Here is a 23,377-nt window from a genome sequence, read left to right on the forward strand (position 1 = left end):
CTCACACGATATTTGAATTGTTGTGTAGGATGCTTGTAGGTGGAGTTTTCATGTTACTTGTTATTAACTAGCTTTTGCAGCTTAACCCATTTTCTATTACTCTGTGTGTTGCCCCGAGGCTTGTGGCTTTTACCTCTATCCCATTTTGTGTGTTCTCTATCTGTCTGGTGACTCTTCTAACTCCACTGTTCCTCATTCCATTATTCTCAGTTTGGCTTTCACACCTAACTTTATCCTGTTCAGCTATTGGCCAGTCAACTTGTTTATTAAGCCAATCATAGGGATGCATGTTCACACAGTCTACAGAAGGCTTATTCCACAGCAGGAATAATTGAACCAGCAGCCAATTAGGAACTGTGCAGCCACAGGTCAGTTATGTAAAGCCTCAGTTATTTCTCCCTATAAAACTAGTGTCTGTCTCACCAAAGGTTATTGTTACTGTTATCTGTACATCATAAAACAGGAGTGTTCACCACCATTGTGCTAAGTCATAATGACAGTGCTGAAGTAGGTTAAGTAAGGAAGAGTGCTATTATCATGAGTTTGGGGCCATTCTTGACTACATAGTGAGTTTCAGCTAGCTTGGATTAGAGAGTAATAGCCTATTTCAAAACAACAAAACAGAAAAAAACAAAAACCAACCAATAATAAAATTGTAGTTGGGGTTCAAAAAAGCAGAAGCCTGAGGTACTCTTGGATATAGGACAAGGTAGCCTAGCTTGCTTCACACTTGGAATCCTCCACATCAGGGCCCAATTATTAGGACTGTAAGCATTGTTACCAGGCAGCTTGCTTTTGGACTACAGGTTTGAATGTTTGTTTTTGAGACAGGGTCTTGTATAGTCCAAGATGGCCTTGAACGCATGATCCTTTTGCTTCCATCTCCCAAATACTGGAATTATAGGCAAGTGCCCACTCTATGTGGCTTACACTACAGTTTTTATGGCCACAGTTGTACTGTCCTAATTGTTTGGGTCTAATAATCTGAAAGTAGTATATAAATTGTTGGCTTTTAGATTTATAATGAATAAAGTTAGAATAATCTGAAATACTAGTGATTAAAGAAAAGGATATTCTAAAAATAACATGTGGTTTTGTGGTTTCTTCAAAAAATGTTTTTTGAAGGAAAAAAAAACCTATATGTCACATTGCCAGCTCTGATGGGGCTTTGGGCACAGGGTCAGGGTGAGGGGCCCACCTAGTAAAGGCTGGTGGTATTCAAGAATACAAGAATGTCTGTGATGCATCATAGATTCCTACCATAAAGTTAAGTTGTAGATCAGAAGGGTAGCACTAAACTGGACACAGAAATAGTAAGGTTACTTGTGTTGTTTGTCCGTTACTGTCTGAAGTTTTGGATGATAGAGTAACAATTTGACAGCAGCACTGACTTAAATGCCTCTTGTAAGTTTGGTTTCATTCAATTTACTGACTTATTTTTGGGTGCTTGACATACTGAGAATCTTGTTGTAAGTCTATCACAAGTGGCTTTAAGTGCCTCTTGGAGCACAATTCCTTACTTCTTAGTGAGTTGACACTATTTTAAGGTGGCTGTGAACGGAGATGAGTATTCATGAGAGCTAACATACAGGTGGTAAGAGAGACAGAGAGAGACTCCAGTCATGATTCATGAATGAATGAACCTGTCAGGGGTCAATGTGTAGAGGTGGAAAAGTTCCTTGGAAGAAACAGGCTCCTGGTATTGGAGGATGAAGGACTGTTCAGCCGGTCCCCAAACTGGGGCACGGTTAGGAGCTGGGCTGGGGCAGGCAGCATTTTTAGGAAAGCCTGTTTCCATAAGGAAGTAGAAGGAAAGTTCAGTACAGTTTACCCTGAGCTGACATTCCAGAGGGCAGTGGAAAAGTGACAGCAGAGCTGTGGGTGGCCGAAACAGTGGAATAGGAGTGGAGGTAAGGCCAGAGAACAGGGATGGGCAGGGGCTTAGTGTCTGTGTAGGTGAAAGCAGAGTGGTGGTTTGGTCTCCTGACCACTCTCTCCGCCTGCTCCTGTGCTCTCCTTTCACAACCAGGGCCCTTGTTTGTTTTGTCAGTGTTGTGGCATCCTTTCTGACTCAGCCTTTCTAGGGCTGGGATCACAGACACCACTTTGGCTTTGCACTGAGGGCTTTTCTGTACTCTTGTTAACTGTTCCTTCCCTGTTGGATCTGGCTCCAGACCTCCTTGGTGAGTATTCTCAGCTGTTGAGTGTAGTTGAGTGCTTAGCTGTACTCACCTGGTATAATCTATCTAGTTAGCCTATGTCTACACTGCTACCCAGCTGGAGACAGTTACATAGTTGGATTAAGGGACTTATTTCCCTAATCTGCAGTTTCACCTTGATTCTTAGGCTGTCCTTGCCTTAGGAGTATTTTGTTTGTTTGTTTGTTTCTTTTCTCCGAATGACTGCAGTACTTTTCTATCCCATTTCTAGCTTCTCTGTTCACATCCAGGGAAGATCACCTCAGCTGCCTGCCATGACTGTGGCTTCCTTTTCCCCTCTAACTGTAACCTGATCTGGTTCATTTCTTTTTTTAATGGTTGAGAAATGTACCAATTTATTGGTATAAAGAAGAATTTAGAGGGCAGTTTATTACCATGACCATTTAGCAGAGTAATAGTACTACTGGGTTCTCTAGGGCCCTTGACCTTTCCAGCCATAGGATTTTGGCCCAGTTAACAGTACTACTGTCTCATCTTTTAAAATGGTACATACACATTCGTCTTTCTCCCTCAAATCCCTCCTGCTCACTCAACACTATCTTACTTCCTTTGTCCACAGTCTACTTTTTGCAATTTGTCTGTTGTTGTTTCCCCGCAGCCTTTTTGCTGTTTTGGTCCCATCATTCCCAAGGCTTCGCTTTCCGAGGTCATCTTGTTGTTGACTCTAGAGCTTTCTATGCATTTTCATGTTTTTTTCTTAAGCAGAGTGAACATAGATTTATTAAGAAAAACAGAGAAAGAACTCCCAAGAGTGGGAGGGGTTCCAAGTGGATAATACCCCTATTCTCACTTCTTACCTGACTGTGTCTTTGGTAGGTTTTCTGCCATCTCTTAATTCGTAGTGGCCATCAGGGTTCTACTCTGTGCTCCTATGACCCCTCTCTTGGGGGGTGTTAGGATTTATCCAGTCTGTTTGCTTTGTATCTCTGAATCAAAAGAGGTTTTGAACAGCACCTCCAACTATCTGTTGGAGATCTGAAAATTATGTATGCAGCCATCCTCAGTCTTTATTGTCTCCTTCAAATTACCTAAATCATCAGCAAACATCATTTTTACTTACTGCATTCTTTCATTTATCTGAACCCAGCAGTTTCTGGCTGTACTGTCAGTTTGATTTCTAAACTTCAAAAGGAAGTCTTTAAAATACAAAACCAAATTATGTCATCCTGTAGGTCTTTCAGTAGTTGCTCACTTTTCAAGATCAAATCCAGACTCCAACCTGTGATTTCACCTCTTCCAATATTGCTAGCATTGTTCACCATTACTTTTTCTATTCTAGCTCTGAATAAACTTTTTGACCCTAAAGATACTTCCCCTCTCACTTGTGTCCAGTCTTCCCTGGGATCTCAGCTTCTCCGATCAAACTTAAGTGTGGGGAATGTGCTTGTTCTGTTTCCTCCAACTACTTGATATATAACCTAGCCTGGCTTCCAGATGCTAGGATCACAGATGTGCGCCATTACTGATGTTTCCAGGCTGTTCCCTACCTCCCCCAAGGAGCAATTCTTTGAGCTGTGGGTAATGAACTGCTTTTTTACTATCATTGTATGTGTTATAGATTTATTGAGAATAGTGCTTGCCTTGTGTCTAGTAGTATTCCTACCATCTGGTATAATGTATACCATGTTACAGGTATTATACTTGTTATCGGGACACACAGATGAACAGTAAAATCTTCGTGAGATCTACTATGCAGCTGGAGCAGTGTGCATAGTGATAAAAGTAACTAAAGCATCAAGGTACAGATGGGTGAAACACTTGACCACAAGTATTAGACAGAAGAAGGATCTGGGTTTACTACAACATCCCAGAGTTAACAAAACTGGGTGCTGTATAGAGAATATTTGTGCATGTAGGGTTCAAAGATTGGTGGCCATTGATAGGACAATCACATGAAATCCAAACCATGTTACAGACTCATGCATACTGTAATATAGTCTCAGTCACCAGTTGTTTCTAGTCATTAAAAAATTATTTATATATATGCAGGCACACGTGCCATAGTGCACACAGGTGGAGGTTAGAGGACAACTTTGAGAGTAGGTTCTCTTCTTCTACCATGTAGGTCCTGGGGAATCAAACTCAGGTAATCAGGCTTGTCTACAAGTGGCTTTCCCTACTGACCCATCTCACCAACTCAGTCAATTTAAACTTCCCAAATAGGTAAAAATAGCATTAAACACTAAGCATTAACAATCTTATCAGACGTGTTACTTTTACAGCCTTCCTACTGTCTACACCTTTTTATGGTGGCATGTATTATGCTTTAAATGTTATGTGTATGCTTTCCCAGTTTTTTGTTAGCACTCTAGTGCCCATCTTTGACTGTTGTAACATAGAGCTTATATAAGTCTTTTCCTCCTGTGATGAACTCTCCAAGGTGAGTTTGCAGGGGTAGAGGATGCAAACACTATGAAGTTTAGATTTGGGGCTGCCTGTGCTTTTCCAAAAGGGTTAGAGTTCTCAGTGATGTTGGTTCATTGGAGAGAGTGACAGGAGAGGAAGGATGATCTGAGTTTGTAAAATTTTCCTTTCATTGGTCTCATTTGTATGAGGTTTCATAAACATTTTTGATAAGTATAAAGAAAAATTTTATATTAGAAGGTAACATATTTAAATGCAAATCTTTTAAAGTGTAAATGAAAATTTGTGTTGACTACAACTCTGTTAATTTGTAGGAATTAATTTTTTAATTAAAAATTGTTTGAGTGAGTGTGTGTGTAGGTCAGAGGATAACTTGGGAGTCTATTTCCTCCTTCCATTGTGTGTCTGTTGGATTGAACTCAGGTTGTCTGGCTTGTGGAACAAATGTTTTTACCACTGAACTTTATTACTGGCCATGTAGGAATTTAAATTTCATTTAACATTGCATATTTAATAGTGGGACACATAGCTGAATTATTTTACTCATAGTTGGATTGCCTTTAGAGACATGTATTTTGATTTGATGTTGTGCTATTAACTCTTTTTGTCAGGTCTGTGACAGTCAAGTGCATTGTGACATTGGAGGCATTTCATTGTATCTTGTAATGAATAGTTTACGAAGATGCCTGTGAAGAAGTCCTTTGTGTCTCAGTGCACTGAACTGGTTTATGCTTCTTTCTAGCACTCGTGGCTGGTTGGTGTCTATTGAGAGTTGTCAGCAGTGTGCAGCTTATGTTTCAGTCATGCAGGTCCCAGAGCTCCATCTGCTTCTTGTCTTTGCTTCTATATGGGTTTTGGGATTAGACTTTGCTAGATCGTCATTCCTTGAGAGGGAAAACATGTTAAGTCTTTCAGAAAGCATTTTGGTGTAAACACAATACGAATGGTTAATTTTATTCTGCCTGTGCCTTTGCAGATTTCTGCTTTAGAATTTTATTCTATGATGATAAGCAGTAGAGAGCTACCCCATTGACCTCTAGGTGGTTATGCAGGTCATTAATAGAAGACTAGAGTTGAATGCAGAAAGCACTACAGAATAAAATATAGTGTTGTATAGTTTATGTATAAATATATTTACGTAGAGTGCTAATCAAAGTATTTAGTTTTTCTCCCAAGAGACAGAAGTATAGAATGGGAGGCTTTTACTTGAAAGTCCTAATGTGCTGCTTGGATACATGCTGTGTCCATATGTTATACTTTTTTTAATCATGTGCATGTGTGTTTGTGGGTATGTGTATATGAATGCAGGTGGCCATTGAGGCCAGAGGAAGGTGTCAGATCCCTTGGAGCTAGAGTTACAGGCTGCTGTGAGCTGCCTGCTGTGGGTGCTGGGAACTGAACTTGAGTCCTCTGGAAGAGCTGTACATGCTCTTAATGTACTGCTGAGCTATCTCTCCAGCCCTTTATATTTCTTTTAAAAGCCAGTTTGTTTGCTTGCTTGTTTGTTTTCAAATGGCAGAGCATCTTGGGAGATGGCTCAATGGTTAAAGTGCTTACCATGCAATTGTGAAGAATGGAATTCAGAAACCCATGCAAATGCCAGGGGGACATGTCAGCCCACCTATAATTCCAGCTTGAAAGTGGAGACAAGCAAGCGGTTAAGACTGGCCATATCAGGAAGCTCTGGGTTGAGCCTGTTTGAGTCAATATTGTAGAAGAGGGATGGAAGATGATTCCTGATATCAACCTTGTATCTCCACATGCATGCCACACATGTGCAAAAAAAAAAAAAAAAAAAAAAAAACCTATGTGAACCATATACACATAAACACATGCACAGCAACACACACGTGCATACACACATGAAAAATGGAAAAAGGGAAAACCAAAAAACCACAGAGTTGTGCCCCTGTTTACTTGACATTGGTAATAGTTATGCTGTGACTGATAGAGCTTGAATATTGTTACCTTAAATCTAGATGTGATCTGTCAATGAGTTGTTACTGTCTAAAGAAATAAAACTGTATTGCTTATTTTTCTCTCCTTCTCTCTCAGGTCATTTGGATCCAGGATTCCTAGCAAGTGACAAAACATCTGTTGGCAATGCACCACTTAATGAAGAAATTAATATTGCCTCTTCAGATAGTGAAGTGGAGATTGTGGGTGTTCAGGAGCATGCAAGGTAGGCGAGTAATTGGGGGTATTCTGAAACTTAGAATTGTGACTCTATTTAAACCAAACAAGTGATACAAAAATGGTAGATCGGGGCTGGAGAGATGGCTCAGCCCTTAAGAGCACTGCCTGATCTTTCAGAGGTCCTGAGTTCAATTCCTAACAACCACACGATGACTCACAACCATCTCTAGTGGGTTCTGATGTCCTCTTTTGGCTTAAAGTAGATAGAGCAGTCATACATAAAATAAATAAAATCTTAAAAAAGAAAAGAAAATGGTAAAACTCATCTTGGCTGGCATGACGGTGTACTCTGTCTTGCAGCTTTCTTTTTTACTTTTGAGACAGTAGGTTGATGTAGCTGGCCTTGAACTTACAGAGGTTCATCTGCCTCTGGCTACCAGAGTGCTGGAATTAGAGTTATGTGCCACTGTGCCAGCTTTCTATTTTGAATGATTGCTTATAAGTATAGTTCATTGGTAAGAGTGCTTGACTACATCATCAGTCCCAGGTACTGCTTTTTTATTTGTTTTGTTCTATTTTTATTTTTTAAATAATTGTTTGTGGTTCTCTAAGAATTTACATTTTAAGATCTGTATATTCCATCTATGAAAACTTGCTTTTCTTACCAACAAAGATTATGTGTATGTGTTTTAATAAAAAAGCATGTAACACAGTTACCTTCTTCACCCTGCTCTCTGTTCTCATTTTATTCTTATGTTAGTACATGAATAAAGCATGTACCAGTATTTTATGTATAGCTTATATAAAGAATGAACTCTTTTTTTTTGTTTTGTTTTTTGTTTTTTTTTGTTTTTTGAGACAGAGTTTCTCTGTAGCTTTGGAGCCTATCCTGGCACTCGCTTTGAAGACCAGGCTGGCCTCGAACTCACAGAGATCCACCTGCCTCTGCCTCCTGAGTGAACTATACTTATAAGCAATCATTTAAAATAGAAAGCTGGCACAGTGGCACATAACTCTAATTCCAGCACTCTGGTAGCCAGAGGCAGATGAACCTCTGTAAGTTCAAGGCCAGCTACATCAACCTACTGTCTCAAAAGTAAAAAAGAAAGCTGCAAGACAGAGTACACCGTCATGCCAGCCAAGATGAGTTTTACCATTTTCTTTTCTTTTTTAAGATTTTATTTATTTTATGTATGACTGCTCTATCTACTTTAAGCCACCTACGCCCGGCTTAAAAAGAATGAACTTAGGAGTATGGATTGCAGTGATGTACAGATGTGTGTGAACTGAGGTACCAGTAGGGTTTTGTCACAATTCCTATAGGGGTTTGTCAGCTAAAACTATGGACTTAAGAATGCTGAGTTAACTCAGGAGTGGCAACTCTGCCTCATGGAAGTTAGTGTTGTCTTGGGTGTTTCTAGCCAGTCTCTCTGCTAGAAGTGTGCCTGTGTAGCTTCCTTTTCTCATTTCTATTTTTATGGTTGCTTTCCCTGTTTGTGGGAGATGAGTTTTCTTTCCACTCTGATCTTTATCATTTCTCATTTCTTTTCCTGACTTAACAAAAAAACCTTTTCCTCATAAATTCTCTTACTTTTTTTTTAACCTTTTCTTTTTAATCTGACTCTCCTATCAGATGAGGAAGAAAGAACTAGTGATTTTTCTTTACTTGGTTTAAAATGTTTTTGCCATTGGTTTATTCCTTACATTGTTTCTTAAAAGACACTGTCCGTCTAAGTCCTGTGTTAGGATCTTTCTGGATTTTTTCCCTTTTTTGGTATTTAAGCTTTCTTACTGTGATACCCTGTTGGCAGATTGGTATAGTTAAATTGCCTTTTGTTTGGTCAAAGCACATCCTTGTTCTAGTTTTCAATATTCCTGTCCCGTCTCCTTTCTTTATTGTTTTCTTATGCCTAGAAATGTGAGATGCCCTTCCTTTTAGCTTCTTTGCTCACCTTTCTTTCATCATGAACTTTTTAGCTTCCTTTTACCTTTTTTTTTTAAAGATTTATTCATTTTATTATATGTGTGAGTGTTCTGACTGCAAGTATGTATGTGTACCACATTCATACTTGGTGCTTGCAGAGGTCTGAAGAAGGCAACAGATCCCCTAGAACTGGAGTTATGGGTAGTTGGAAACTACACGTAGAGGCTGGGAATTGAACCTGGATCCTCTTCAAGAACAACTTCTCTGAACTGCTGAGCTATCTTTCTACCCCTGCCACCCCCTCCCCCCCCAATATTATGGTGTCTAGGGCTAGTTTTATCACTCAAAACTTTTAGTTTAAACTCTCAGAGCCTCCTTAACCCTAACTCATGTGTATAGATACCATCGCCAGGATACCCTTCCTAACTTCAGCTTTTGATCTGGAACAGTAGTTCTCAAACTTCCTAATGCTGAGACCCTTTAATACAGTTGCACATGTTTTGGTGACTTCCAACAATATTTATTTTCATTGCTACTCCGTAACTGTAATTTTGCTACTTTTATGAATCATAATATAAATACCTGATATGCAGTTGGTCTTAGGCAACCCCTGTGAAAAGGTTGTTTGACCCCACAGATTGAGAACCACTGGTCTGGCTTGTCATCTTGTTCTGTACCTACTTTGTACTATTTCTTGAAACAAGTTGTGTAACTTAGATTCCATTTTGAATGTCATTACTTAGAAGGATCTCTTCATATAGGTCCTGCACATAAAGCTGCACTTTATTCTAGTCCATTGGCTTGAATTTTGGGTAATTATATGGTAAATGCTGTACAGTAGAATACAGAGTTTGTAGATTCTGTTGGAGATTTTAAAGGGAATCCTATTTCATTTTGAGGTTATCTTTTACATTGGCCTTTGAATCCAGGAATGGGAAGTGAGTAGTCTGCTGATGACTGCCCTGTCAGTGTTTTATAGCCAGGTGAACCTGTCTCACACATTGGATTAAAACCCCCGAGAAGCCCACAGAGGAGGCTTTTCTGGTGGTCAGACTTGCTCCTTTGACTGCCTGTATCTCATCCAGAAATTATTTACAGTTCTTGGGTTGCAGTTATGAAGTGTTGATAGAATTCTGATAATATTATCACTTGGAAAAAGGTTTAGATTTTGGCCCACGTCTTTTTTGTTCTCATTTTATTTGCTTGTGTAGTTAGTTTGGATTAAGTTTTCTTGTTCAATTTCTCTCTCTCTCTCTCTCTCTCTCTCTCTCTCTCTCTCTCTCTCTCTCTCTCTCCCCTCTTTCCCCTCTCTTCCTCTCCCTCCCTTTCCCTCCCTCTTCCTCCCTCTTCCTTTCTCTCTGCTCTTGTTAGTCTACACAGTCGTGGGTTGGTTGGGCAGTCTCTCTGGCTTGTGCTAGGTGCCATTTTCCCTGTTTGACTTTTGGGCCTAATGATGTGCCTTTTCAGAGAGGTTGGTTTTTCTTTTCTTGCTTGCTGATACCATTCTGCATTCTTTTATCATGGATTAATTTTATTTATTATGTATTTTTGAGACAGGCTCTCACTATGTATCTAGCCTTAGCTGGCCTGGAACTTGCTATGTAGACCAGGCTGGCATGGAAACAACAATAGACTTTGTCCTGTGCATTTTATCTAGCCTTATCTAGAAAATAAGTTTTATTTTATCTAACTTATCTAGAAAATAAGTTCTCTGAACTAAAGGTTGAATGCACTGTTTATGGTGACCTTGTACTGTTGTGGTGAGCTCCTGGCATTATTTGAAATTTCCGGATGTTCCTTTGGGTGCGGTTTCACAGTGTGTTCCATGCTAGTAAGATGCAGATTTGCTGGGTCCCTAGTTCTTCTGCGCCTATTTAAGTCTTGGTAGAAATCGTGGCCTTCATGCCAATGTTTTCCTGTGTCCTTGGTCTTTTCCCCTTTTCTTCCTAAATAGGTAAGTTATTGCCTGTATCGCTCTGTGGGCATAGAACTGTGCTGATGGTCCTTCAATAACCACTTCTGAGACTTTAGTGAGTTAGACTCCTAACATTTTACATATTAATGTTGTTTTAATACTCAGCAAGGGCATTGTAGAAGAATTTTTGCATTTCATTTCAGATTGTTTCATGGTCCTAGTTGTTAACATCAGTACTAAAAAAGAACAGGGAAGGAAACAAGCATCTCCCTAAAAATCACAAGTATGCATTTTGTTTTCAGTTAGGAAAAATAGCTAGATGTTTAAGTGGTCACCTTCAGGCTGTGTAAGTGAGGGCAAAATTGATGAGTCTTTAATATTTTTCTCTTAGAATAGTGAGTAAGCCATGTCAAAGAATTCTATATTGTAAAGAAATTGCCTCTGTGAAGTTTCAGTATATGATGAATAAGAGATCCACCTGCCTCTGCCTCCCAAGTGCTGGGATTAAAGGTGTGCACCACCGATGCCTGGTGAAGTCTAGATATTTTTAAAAAATTATAAAATTAAGAATAAGCTAGGCATAGTGCTATATGTCCATACTAAGCAGATAGCCATACTAAGCAGTACTTGAGAGCTGAGGTAGATGAATAGCAGACTGGAAGTTAGCCTGGGCTGCATAATGAGACCTTGTCAAAACAGAAACAAAAACTCCTTTAGGTTTTTTGATTCATTGCGGGTCCTACGAAGATAGTATGTAGCCTGTATCTGCTCTAGATTTGGGCTGGACCAATTAAAACTCAGTCAAATATGTTCTCTACCCCATGCCTTTCATAATAATACTTTCCTAAGTATAAACCCATATACTTAGGAAAGTATATGGGTTAATGCATAAAAGTTGTTTTTATTTTAATGCCTCAAAATTTTGAGCCTCAAGAACAACTCTGTGTGGCTTATAAAAACTATTGTAGTCTTACTACATGGAAATTCCATCCCTGATGTTATAAATTATTTCTCTAGCGTACACTATTTTACAAAGTAATTGAAACATTTCTCCAACACTATCCTGTTTTGTGCACTTTAGAAAAAGTTCTTGGGCTGGGAGGTGGCTCTGTTGGTAAAGTGCCTGTGGCACAAAGCCTGAGGACCTGATTTCTGGGGCAGCTGTGTCTGTAACCCCAGTGCTGGCAGAGCCTTAAAGCCCCTGGGCCAGCCAGTCTAGCTGAATTGATGAACCTCGGGTTCAGTGTCTCAGGGGAAAAAAAAAGCAATCAGGGAAGACTGCTCAAGTTGTCTATAGGCCTCCACATATGGGTGTGTACATATAAAACGGGTGCATATACCACACACACACACACACATACACACACACTTGTGCACAGATCCACATGAACACATACATTAACCCCTGCGCCCCCAAAGTTATTTTTCTGTACTCAAAAAAATAAAATAAAATAAATAAAACAAACATGTATTTGGCCATGTTTTCACTGTAAGGAAGAAAAAAATCCCTCACTGTGTTTCATTTATTTCCTGGCTCTCATTCTATTTAAATGTTTGAGGAATTAAACCATGAAAAAAATGAATGCTTTACTGCTTATAACACACAAAACAAGCTATAATGTATACCTTAATTTTTGGAAAGTGTTCATTTTTAAGTAGCCAGTACACAATTCAAAGCACAGGTAGGCATTCTCTTGTGGCTGCACTCTGTAGTCTTGACTTCTGGTCAAGAGAGAGAAAGATGCCATTTGACAGAGCCCAAATGGAGGGGTTATTAGGGGAAGGGGTCATAAAAAGGGGAAAGGGGAGCTTGGGACTGGCCTCCAGGGACTGGAACAGTGTGTGTGTGGGGGAAGGAGACAGACAGAGAAAGAGACAGACAGAAAAACAGAGAGAGAAAAACACAGAAACAGAGAGAGGGGGAGAGAGAGAAAGAGGATGGGAGGTGGGCAGAGCCCTTTTAAAAGGGAACGTAGTGAATGTACACAGGTGGCACTCTTAGTGGCTGCATCTGAGGGTATAGCATGTGAGAACCCCTAGGACAGGCCAGTACAAATTCCTGAATACTAACAACTTTCCCAGGCCATTCTCCCAGTGACTTTGATCCTGACTTCCAACAAATCCTAGTCACTGATGACCCTGGAGGTCATCTTAGCGCCTTCTGTAATTCTCAGAGGTGCCCAGCTTGACCTCTTTTTTTTTTTTTTTTTTTTTTGAGACAGGTTTCTCTGTATGGTTTTGGAGCCTGTCCTGGAACTCCCTTGTAGACCAGGCTGGCTTCGAACTCACAGAGATCCACCTGCCTTGCCTCCCGAGTGCTGGGATTAAAGGCGTGTGCCACCAACGCCCCCCCCCATTGATTCTTTAAAAAAAATGTGTATTTTTTAATTGTGTGTGGAGATGTGGGCACATGAGTGCAGGTGCCATCAGAGCCCAGAGGTGTCAGATCCCCCGAAGCTGTAGTTATAGGTGATTGTGAACCACTCAAGGTGAGTGCTAGGAACTGAACTCAGCAGTAAGCCCTTTTAGCCCCCAAGCTTGAATCTTAAGGGGCAATTTATTATGTTTTGTGGTGGCTGGGTTGTGTAGGCGTGATCACCCGAGATTTGCCTTCTAGAAGCTGATTCGTGCAGACGGGTACCTTTCATGGGGCTGTGCAGTTTATGGTGGCTCTCTGTGGGAGCTACCCACCTGGCTACAGCTTTCTAGAGCCAGGAAAGCTCTGGACCAGAGAGGTTCGGCCATAATATCCTCAAGGGGGTTTAAATTTTAGACAGGCCCTGTTGGTTAGGGCCTGTTCTCATCCTTAGGCCTTTCAGGTGTTCCTGTGTCCTAACCATGCCTTTTGCTTATGGTTACAAGAACTGCTTGTAACACGATACAGAAGTAATCATTTAGTTAAATATGTAATCATCTCCTGTCCTCTGGCTATTCACTCTTCAGTTGGAAATACAGGCTTTAAACCTGTCACTCTCACTCCCTGCTCCTACACCAGATACTTTTCTAGAATATGTTTTGATGTTTAACAAATACCTCTGGGACCAGGCAACAGTCCTGTGGATCAAACATAGTAGTAGTATTTCAGCTGTCATTTGAGGAAGGCATAGTTATTAGAGGAAAACAAACCTGAATAGAGATGAGATTTTGCTGTAGTTCTATACTTATGTTGCATTTCATCCTTGGCCCTTCTCTTCTGTAAAATATGGATTAGTTTAGATCCCTTTAAACCACTGACCATGATTCCTTACGAAGAGTAACACTGGAACTTTATACCCCTTAGCTTAGATGTTGCAGGAATTCTGCAAAGATTACATTGATTGCTTTGGTGGCTACTTAGTTCCTGAATTCTTACTAATTATCTAGCTAGCTTTACTTGAATTAGAAGGCTTATGTAAATGAGCTTTTGAACTTTTAGAGAACTTCATACTTTAAGATGGTTCATTTTACCTATAACAATTTAAAGTAGCTTTGTTTCATAGTTCCTTGACCTGACACTTAAGAGTACTGTGACCAGCTAAATCCTGTAACCTGCTTAAGCCTGTATTGATCCTTGGGTAATGACCTCCATTCAATCTCATAGGGTTTTTTGGAATTGTCTAGTGAGGTAACATATATGAAACTGTTCAAAACAATTTCTATAAATGTTCCACTTCATAGTTACCCAGTCTGTAACTTAACAAACTGTAAGGCTTGGGACTACAGATTGTGCTGTGGGTTCCTTATTTTAATACTTTGACTAGCTAGTCTTTGAAAATATTGTAGCCTCTGGCTTAGTGGCTTCTTGGCCCATATCTGAACAGATTTTCTGTCTATGGTACTTGGGAAATCTGTGTTCTGAGCCAGGTGTAATGGCCCACACCTGTAATTCTAGCATTCAGGGCGATGAGGTAGGTAGATTCATTTAAGTTCAAGGCCAGTTTGTGATACCTAGTCATTTTAAGGCTAGTCTGGGATACATAGCAAAACCTTGTCTCAAAAACCAAATAAAGCAAAACCAAAAACAACCAACCAACCAACAACAAAAACAGAAAGAAACTACATTTGCCCTGTGCCTTGGCCCCAGTGGCTTTATTCTTCCATAGTTCTCCTAGTTGTCAGCAACTTTAAAAGAACAGATAGATAATCTTTTGGGCAGCATATGGTTTAAAAGCAGTTGGTTTTCAACCATTATTATGTGTGTGATAATGTAATGGATACACTCATGTCATGGTGAGCAATCATGTAGTGGTCAGAGAATAACTTTGTGGTGATGGCTGAGCTTTGGTTGTCAGGCTACCAAAACCTTTGCCACTTGTTGTTTCACACATGAGCTACATGGGTACAGTCAATAATTTTAGAGGTGGGGTCGTAGCTTGAGCCTTCTGCCTTTCATTTGAGTCAAGACTTTCTTAGTGCTTTCTTCAGGGGCTCTGGTTTTATAATTTGGCTGGAATATGAAATTCAAGCTGCTTTTGTGTCTGAAACAGTTTTCTCCCAGTGAGCTCATGTGACTTGTTAATGGTGTAGTTCTTCCCTCCTATATGCTATAAACCGAGGGCTTCATCCCTGTTCCTTTCACTGAGAGATGTAGCACCTTCACCACAAGCAAGTCTAATGTATTAAAGCCTGGAGATTTAAATGAAAGACAAGACGTCCGGTTGTTTGTGCTAAGAGAATGTGTATGTGTCTTTATTGCCGGGAGGGCTCAGCCTTATATACAGACTTACAGCACAGTAGAAAAACCCCAGGTGTAAGAGATTGTGTTTTCACAACTAGATGTTGATGTCAGTGGGGCAAGGCCGGGTCCCTGAGCCAGGACTAGAAAACAGGATGCACCTGTGGTTATTGGCTGACAAGCAACTCACAGTGACCCCTTGGGGGCTGGGACCCAACAGATAGACATGCAGATCTTTTATGCAAGGTGTAGGTCCCATACATTTTAAAAATGTAACATATAAAATAGCATTATTTTCACTATTTTTAATTTTTTTATATTACGCACATCGGTTTTGCTTGCATGTATGTCTGTATGAGGGTGTTAGAACACGTGGAACTAGAGTTGCAGAGTCTTGAGCTGCCATGTGGGTGCTGGGAATTGAACCTGGGTCCTCTGGAAGTAGCCAATACTCTTAACTACTGAGCCATCTCTCCAGCTCCCCCCCCCCCCCCCGGTCTTTACTTCTTTTTTTGATGGGCAGGTGTTTGAGATAGAATTTGTCTGTGTAGCTTTTGGAGCCTGGCCTTGAACTCATAGAGATCCTTCTGCCTCTGACTCCCAAGTGCTGAATTAAAGATGTACACCACCACCGCCTGGCCTATCTTCACTATTTTTAGCATGGTTATTTAATTGTGCTATAAAACTCATTTTTAAAAGCAGATTTTTCTTGTTTCAACTAAGATTGTTCATTTCTATCATAGAAATCAGTGAGTTCAAAGACAAGCATCTTTCCTGTTGTCAGTGACTGAGCTGACTTGAACCTTTGGTCTTTTAAAATAAACTTGAATAATAGGATTGGTAAAGTGTTGACAAGTACAACTGAAGTTACATTATCTCATAGTTTTCTAACAGTAAGATTAACTGGACTTTATTCTTCACACAATTGCAGGTGTGTTCACCCCCGAGGAGGTGTGATACAGAGTGTTTCTTCCTGGAAGCATGGCTCTGGCACGCAGTATGTTGGCTCCCGGCAAACACAGTCATGGACTGCTGTGACTCCGCAGCAGACTTGGGCCTCACCAGCAGAAGTGGTTGACCTTACCTTGGATGAGGATAGCAGACGTAAATACCTACTGTAATGCAATGTCACTGTTTCTCTGCACTGTTCCCTCCCACTTCCTCCTCTTTGTGACATGGAAGTTCATTGTCATAGCTTCAGCTTCAGAAGCTGTTTGTGGCATTTGTGGAATTGAAATTCATGGTAACCTCCCCCCTCTTTTTATTAAAATATTCACTTAGGAAAATAACTTATCACAGAGAAAATAATTTTTTTCTTTTCCTCAATAAGAATATGAGAATGGTGAATTTTATTAGGCAACTTCATTTTATTTGGTGACTTCTCTTAAAAGTCATCTTCCATTTAGAATAATATTTTACTTACTAGTCAAAATGGATTTCAGGTTTTGAATCTTATATTTATTTTTCTGTATAATGAAATTAATATCTAGATGTGACCACCCTCTGTCTGCCTCATTGTCACTCCTACCCTAGGGCATTTGCACACATATCAGTCAGGTCCTTGCTGGCACCTGGTAGGGCATGTGCATTTAGAAAACCCTTCCTTAAAAGTGGAAGACAGAAGTATTATAAAATATATTTTTTCTTTAGCTTATGTCTTCTGCCTTCTTTCCTGACATAGCTCCTTGTCAACTTGCCATGACACAAATATTTGAGATGCCCCCCTCTTTATTCTCATATACTATGAAGGGGATTCAGTTGGTCTCCTTGTTGCAATAATTCATACTTCTTTGAGAGTTTCTGAAGAGTGCATTGAGAGGTCAGTGGGAAATCTCTGTCTCTCAGCTTTTTCCCCTGGAACATGGAAACCTGTTACCTGAATAGGAAGAACTTAAGAGGCTGTATGGCAACTAAGTCTGTAGGCACTTGCAAATCTGAGAGAAAAGTGCCTTTTTTTTGCAGCTGGTTGCTCCATAGAGGGTGTGTGACAACTGTTTAACTGGACCTCATGCTGTGTTTGGGTAGTTTTCTTCACCTTCTAAAAATACATACACAAGAGAAATGAAAATATACCATAAGAAATCAGATGCAAAGCACATTGATAGTACTATAAGTCTTATAGTATCTAAAAGGATTAGTAAAGGATAATAGACACTTCAGGGAATTTAGGAAATGCCAGCAGAGGAATTTTGTGGCATTAGTTACTTACTACCTTTTTTCCTATAATGTTGTAGTTACTAGTGAAATACTTTAAAAAAGCAATACCTAGAATTAGAACACTATGTATTGTGAACAGGGGGGAGTGAAGTAATATTGGCTCAGAAGACTTCACGTTTTGTTTTTGTTTGCATTGTTACATGCAGTGTTGCTGTGTCCTTTTGCTCCCTCCTTATGTCTTGGTGGCTCTTCCTGATTGTAGGATGAGACCTACCATTTTCATGCAGTGCACACACTGACCAAGGACCCATTCATTCTATATAAAGTACTATGCAGGGTGGATGCTGTGGAGGCCCTGAAATGAGACACAGCCTGCATGCTCATGCATGAGTCTGCCTGGCATTTTCTTTTTTTTCTTCCACAAAGACAAGTTTATTCGTTTATTCTCCTTGGTACTTCAGTTTTTTGATAGATCCCTTTGGTAGGTATATATGTGAGCATGTGTTCTTTGATCTTTTCTGTAGTATTCATTTGATCTGCCCTCTGTTCACCAACTTTACAGTTTTTTTCTTTAGTCTACAACTAATTAGACTTTAAAAATCATGACTCTCCAGTTTCAGAACATCATTTATCGCTCTCACCTGGCCACAATCCTAGACAGAAACCAAAGACCCAGAGGCCAGAGCGAAACAGGACTTTGAAATTTCATTGCTGGTGTATCTTTGGACCTTCACATCTTATTTTAGATTAATTTATTGAGTTTTACTGTTACACATTTTTTTTCTTTTTACTTGAATTAAAATACTCAACAGAGGAGAAACATAATTTCTGGTCTTTGTTTTCCAGAAAATCATTGGTAAGAGAATATAGTAGAGTGTATGACTTGAAGTTTTTGCAGCTTATATCTCCCCCAGTATCAGGGCATAGCCCCATTTTAAAGAATGTTTCTTGCATTACTTCTTTTCATGTTAATAACATTTTGTTCAAGTCCATACAGCAGGTGATTTTTTCCCCTGATATTTTCTTTAGTCCCTATTAGCCATCCCCTAACTTTTTGGGTGCACTGTGGATTTGCGACAGAATGGAGTTGCAAGCAAGCTCTTTTCTGGCCTTTTGCCTTTATCTTAGGTTGCACAGATACTTACTTTGGATACAGGTCTCTGTCTACTTGACTTGGTGCGTCAAAACAGAGATTCAGGCATTAATATGCAACCAGTGAAGGGAAGCTTAAAGCAGTCGGCTCTCTCTAGGAAGTATGGGACTTTCCCATCTAATAATTAATTAAGAGGGCGTTTGGACTCCTCCATTATTGCTACATCCAGGAAAGTGGAAGTGTAGTTTCTGGCAAGGTGTTAGTCAAATATTCTGTGACATATAACTCTCCTAATATTTGAAATTCTCTTTAAAGTATTGTTTTCTAATTAAAGTTTTACATCTGGTAACCTAAGTAGTTGTTTATGCTTTGCCAAGTCATTGTTTGAGGGATTCAATGGGATCACAGATTGGTTTATATCACAAGTGTGGTTAATTCCCTTCCTCTCCAGTTTGAGAAAACCAGAGGAGCAGAAACCTGACTGTCACTGTGGCAGCTCTGTATGGCAACTACTACTCTTTGTAGCTGTCTGTTCTTATAGATCAGTGGTTCTCAGCCTGTGGGTCACGACCCCTTTGGGGATTGAATGGCCCTTTCTCAGGGGTCTCCTAAGACCATCTGTATATCAGATATTTACATTACAGTTCACAACAGTAGCAAAATTACAGTTATGAAGTAGCAATGAAAATAGTTTTATGGGACTGCCGGGCAGTGGTGGCACACGCCTTTAATCCCAGCACTCTTTTGGGAGGCAGAGGCAGGCGGATCTCTGTGAGTTTGAGACCAGCCTGGTCTACAAGTGCTAGTTCCAGGACAGGGAAACCCTGTCTTGAAAAACAAACAAACAAACAAACAAACAAAAATAGTTTTATGGTTGGGGATCATCAACGTGAAGAACTGTATTAAGGAGTCACAGTATTAGAACGTTTGAGAACCACTGATAAAGACTAACTGGATGCTGTCAGTGGTAAGAGAACAACCATAGCATGTGTTTGTCAGCACAGTTACAAAGCATGACCTGCCTGGTTTGCTAGTTTAGTCATTTGTTCATGTACTGTTAGCAGATTAACACCATGAGTAACTTAAGACAGAATCATTGCTTGCTTTTTTATACTGTGTCACAAAGCTTGCAAAAGCCTAGGGCACAATTTTGTCTTAGTTTTGACTGTTTTTTTTTTAAAGGCAAAGAGCTGAGCCCCAATTCCTGCTCTCCTGTATGTATGTGATGTGACTTCCATGTGTATATAAAAACTGTTGCACCCTAACCAAACTTCCTCAGATTGTGCACTGTTTGTTTAAAATAATCACGTATTTTAGTTCAATGCTGTTGTATTTTTTCTTTTTATTTAAAACACTACTTACTCTCTAACAAATTTCAAAGGGTAGTGATCTTAAATCACTGGAAACTAGGAAATGTTTTTGTTGTTGCTTTGTTCTTTAAAGAGTGCAAAGGTCACTGAATCTTTTGCTCTTCTTACCTTGAACATGAATTGTCAGCCATTGTATGGCTAGGAACCAGTGCACTTGGCGTTAACAGATCTGCTGTTGCTGGGGACTGAGCGCGGACTTGATGCAGTGATGACAAATCATTGCGTAGAAGTAATGTTTTCCAAATGTGCAACTCAAGTTTGTAAAATGAAATTTGGTTCTTTACACCATTATTTAGTTTTTGTTTCCATTTAGTATTTAATGGTCTTTGGAGAAAAAATAATAAACAGAGTGTTATATATATATTTTTTGGTGCAAGATAAGATTTTGTTTTTTGAAATAAGTCTGTAGCATAAAGGTTAAACTATTTTAAGACAAAATAAAAATAGAGTGTATTTAAACAATGATACTTTCTGAGATTTTTTTTTTCCTGCCTCAGTTAATAAGGTAGTGCTTGGAACTATCCTGAAGCTATCCTGTGGAGGTGAAAATATTCTATTTTGTGAATAGACCATCATAATATGCCCTGTGATGTAACCCAGAGCTGTGTCCTGTTTCCAAGATGTGAGTAACCTGTGTCAGATCTAGGGAAAAATAGTTTTATGGCGATAGGAGGTGGCACAGGCGTGGTATCTCATCAGCACCTGGGGAGGTGTGAGACAAGAAGATCCCTGAAGCATAATGCCCAGGTAGGCCAGACATTTGTAATGAATGATCCTGTCTCAATGAAGTGGATGGCATTCCTGAGGAAGACAACCAAGGTAATCCTGTGCACCTCATCCCAACACATACTTTCACGTGTACTTCCCAAACATATATACAGTGATAAAAACACTTAAAAAAAAAAAAAAAAGAACGGTAGTTTTACATTAGTTTCTCTATAGCATGTATCTCTCCTTAGTTAGGATGAGTGATTTTAAGCACAACTGAAGTTACCTTTGCTTCCAGGTACAAAATTCCCATTAAGACTATTCACTTTCCAGAAACCACCATGTCAGGGTCTGACCACCATGATTGCATGTGATTTAATACTGTATTTTACAAATAGCCTCACAAACTCTTTTCCTAGTTTGGTTCTGCTTTCAGAATTGTATTTGGTTCCAAAAATGATAGAAGCCATGTATGAACACTATGACTTTTGTAAAGTACATGAAGAAGAATGAGGATGTAGAGTGAGGCCTAGCTCCTAAATCCTGTCATGTAACTGCAGATCCTCTCAGTTCAAGACTTAATGATTCTGCCTACCAAGCAGGGCTGTTTCCAGTTGGGTTGGAACACCTCCTTCATACTGCTTTGTTTCTGAAACCTAGATGTATTAACACCCACCAAGAGTTGTGGTGGCACACTCTTCTCTGACTCTAGAAGAAAACTGTTTATGGGTGACCTCATATTCTGACCTTTTGCCTTTTGTAGAATTGGCACAAGTAAATAACATGTGGCTAGTGCTTTATAATTTTATGGTTAAGGGTCTCCACATCACAAGGAACTATATTAAAGGATTACAGCATTAGGAAGGTTGAGAGCCACTGCTCCTTTTTTTGTTTGTTTGTTTGTTTTTGAAGACAGGCTTTCTCTGTGTAATCCTGGTTGTCCTGGAACTCACTCTATAGACCAGGGCTAGCGTTGAACTCACAGAGATCCGCCTCTGCTTCCGGAATGCTGGGATTAAAGGCATGCGCCTCCACCAGGTGAGAACTGCTGGTCCCCCCCCCCCTTGTATTTGTTTATTTTTATGTATAAGTACTCTGTTTGCATGGATGCCTGCATTACAGAAGAGGGCATCAGATTCCATTATAGGTGGTTGTGAGCCACCATGTCGTTGCTGGGAATTGAACCCAGGACCTCTGGAAGAACAGCCAGCGCTCTTAACCACTGAGCTCTTTCTCCATCCCGAGAACTGCTATCTTAACTTTTATTTTTTAAAACTGTAGACACCACCTCATTTTAACTTCAATCTAAAAAGAAAAAATTACAGAGCAATCAGACAGACAGACAGACAGACAGACAGACAGACAGACAGACACACACACACACACACACACACACACACACACACACACACACACACACACACGATAGTTTTATTTTATCTGTGTTATTGCTCTGGAAGCAGTAGTCTTCAGATTGTTGGTAAGTATGATTCTCTTCTGTCTCCCTCCTGCCCCCCCAACCTCTTGAGAGAGAGGGTTTTACTGTGTAGCTCTGGCTGGCCTGGCACTCACTGTGTGGGCCAGGATGGTCTCCAACTCACAATGATCTGCCTGCTTCTGCCTCTCAAGTGCTAGGATTAAAGGTCTGTGCCATCATACTCAGCTTCTATCATCATTATCATTTAAATTTTGAAGCATGAGGGCTTAGCAGTTAAGAGTGCTGCTGGCTGCTCTTAGGACTCAGGTTATATTCCTAGCCCCCACATGGTAGTTTGTAACTGACTGTAATTCCAGTTCTAGGGATATGATATCCTCTTCTTACCTCTGAGGGTACCAGGCACAGACAAATTTTTTTTTTTTTTTTTTTGGTTTTTTGAGACAGGGTTTCTCTGTGGCTTTGGAGGCTGTCCTGGAACCAGGCTGGTCTCGAACTCACAGAGATCCTCTGTCTCTGCCTCCCAAGTGCTGGGATTAAAGGAGTGTGCCACCAACACCTGGCCAGACAAAACATTCTTACACATAAAATAAATAAATCTGAATTTTAGAATGTTTATTCTCTCTTGTTGCCCACATGTGTCTGTGTATATCCATGCATGGAGGTCAGAGGAGAACTTACGCCAGTCAGTTCTCTCCTTCCATGTGGGTACCAGGGTCAAACTCCATTTTCAGAAGCACCAATCCTTAGAATCAGGGAAGTTCCTGGGCTATGGTGGAACTCTGGACTCAGGGACTCTGCCTGGAACCAACGAATCTAGAGGGAAGTGGCAGCAAGAGCAGTGCAGGCAGTGATCCGAGTAGCAGAGCCCTACAGAAGAAAAGGTCTGCTTACCCAGGAGGATATGGAGGATATGGCGCTTCAAAGCCCGCACAGCAGAGCAGAGCTTTGGGCAGGGATCCCAGCGTGGCATGGGGATTCATGATTTTTTTTTGTTGGGCCTTGGTGTTGCACTTGAGGGGTGGGTGAAGAATGGGCATAAGTGCCAGTGGCCAAGTCAACTTGCAAAAAGGTATGGCACAACAGCTGGTGGGGTCTAGAATTGACACACTGCCTGGTCACACACCGTAGCTCTTAGTTCTGTGTAACTTCTACTCTAAAGAGAGAGTTCCAGGACAGCCAGAGCTACACACGGAAAGACTCTGTCTCGAAAAATACAGCAAAACAAAACAAAAAACAAAAACAAAAAAAGGAAGAAAACAATGCACTTAGCCAGTAGCTATGACCTGTTTCTCTGACTGGAATTCCAGTCAGGTCTCTTCTGCATTCACACACAAATATCTAAATGTACTCAGTAGGTGAGAAATACATGTGTCTATGTATGAGCACAAAACCACACAAA

At 40.2% G+C, this 23,377-nt stretch overlaps 1 protein-coding gene across 2 annotated transcripts in view; it reads left to right on the forward strand.

Annotated features, from left to right (window-relative positions):
- Positions 1–18,816, forward strand: part of CUNH18orf25 (chromosome unknown C18orf25 homolog) — a 76,378-nt gene extending 57,562 nt beyond the window's left edge. For both annotated transcript variants that reach the window (XM_027397948.2, XM_027397949.2), the window contains 2 exons: positions 6,639–6,765; positions 16,144–18,816. In XM_027397948.2, coding sequence (XP_027253749.1) covers positions 6,639–6,765; positions 16,144–16,333 — 317 coding nt within the window. In that variant the 3' untranslated portion in view covers positions 16,334–18,816. The remainder of the gene's footprint in view (positions 1–6,638; positions 6,766–16,143) is intronic.
- The last annotated feature ends 4,561 nt before the right edge of the window (positions 18,817–23,377 follow it).

The sequence above is a fragment of the Cricetulus griseus genome, chromosome 2, assembly GCF_003668045.3.
Source record: "Cricetulus griseus strain 17A/GY chromosome 2, alternate assembly CriGri-PICRH-1.0, whole genome shotgun sequence".
NCBI classification, from domain to species: domain Eukaryota; kingdom Metazoa; phylum Chordata; class Mammalia; order Rodentia; family Cricetidae; genus Cricetulus; species Cricetulus griseus.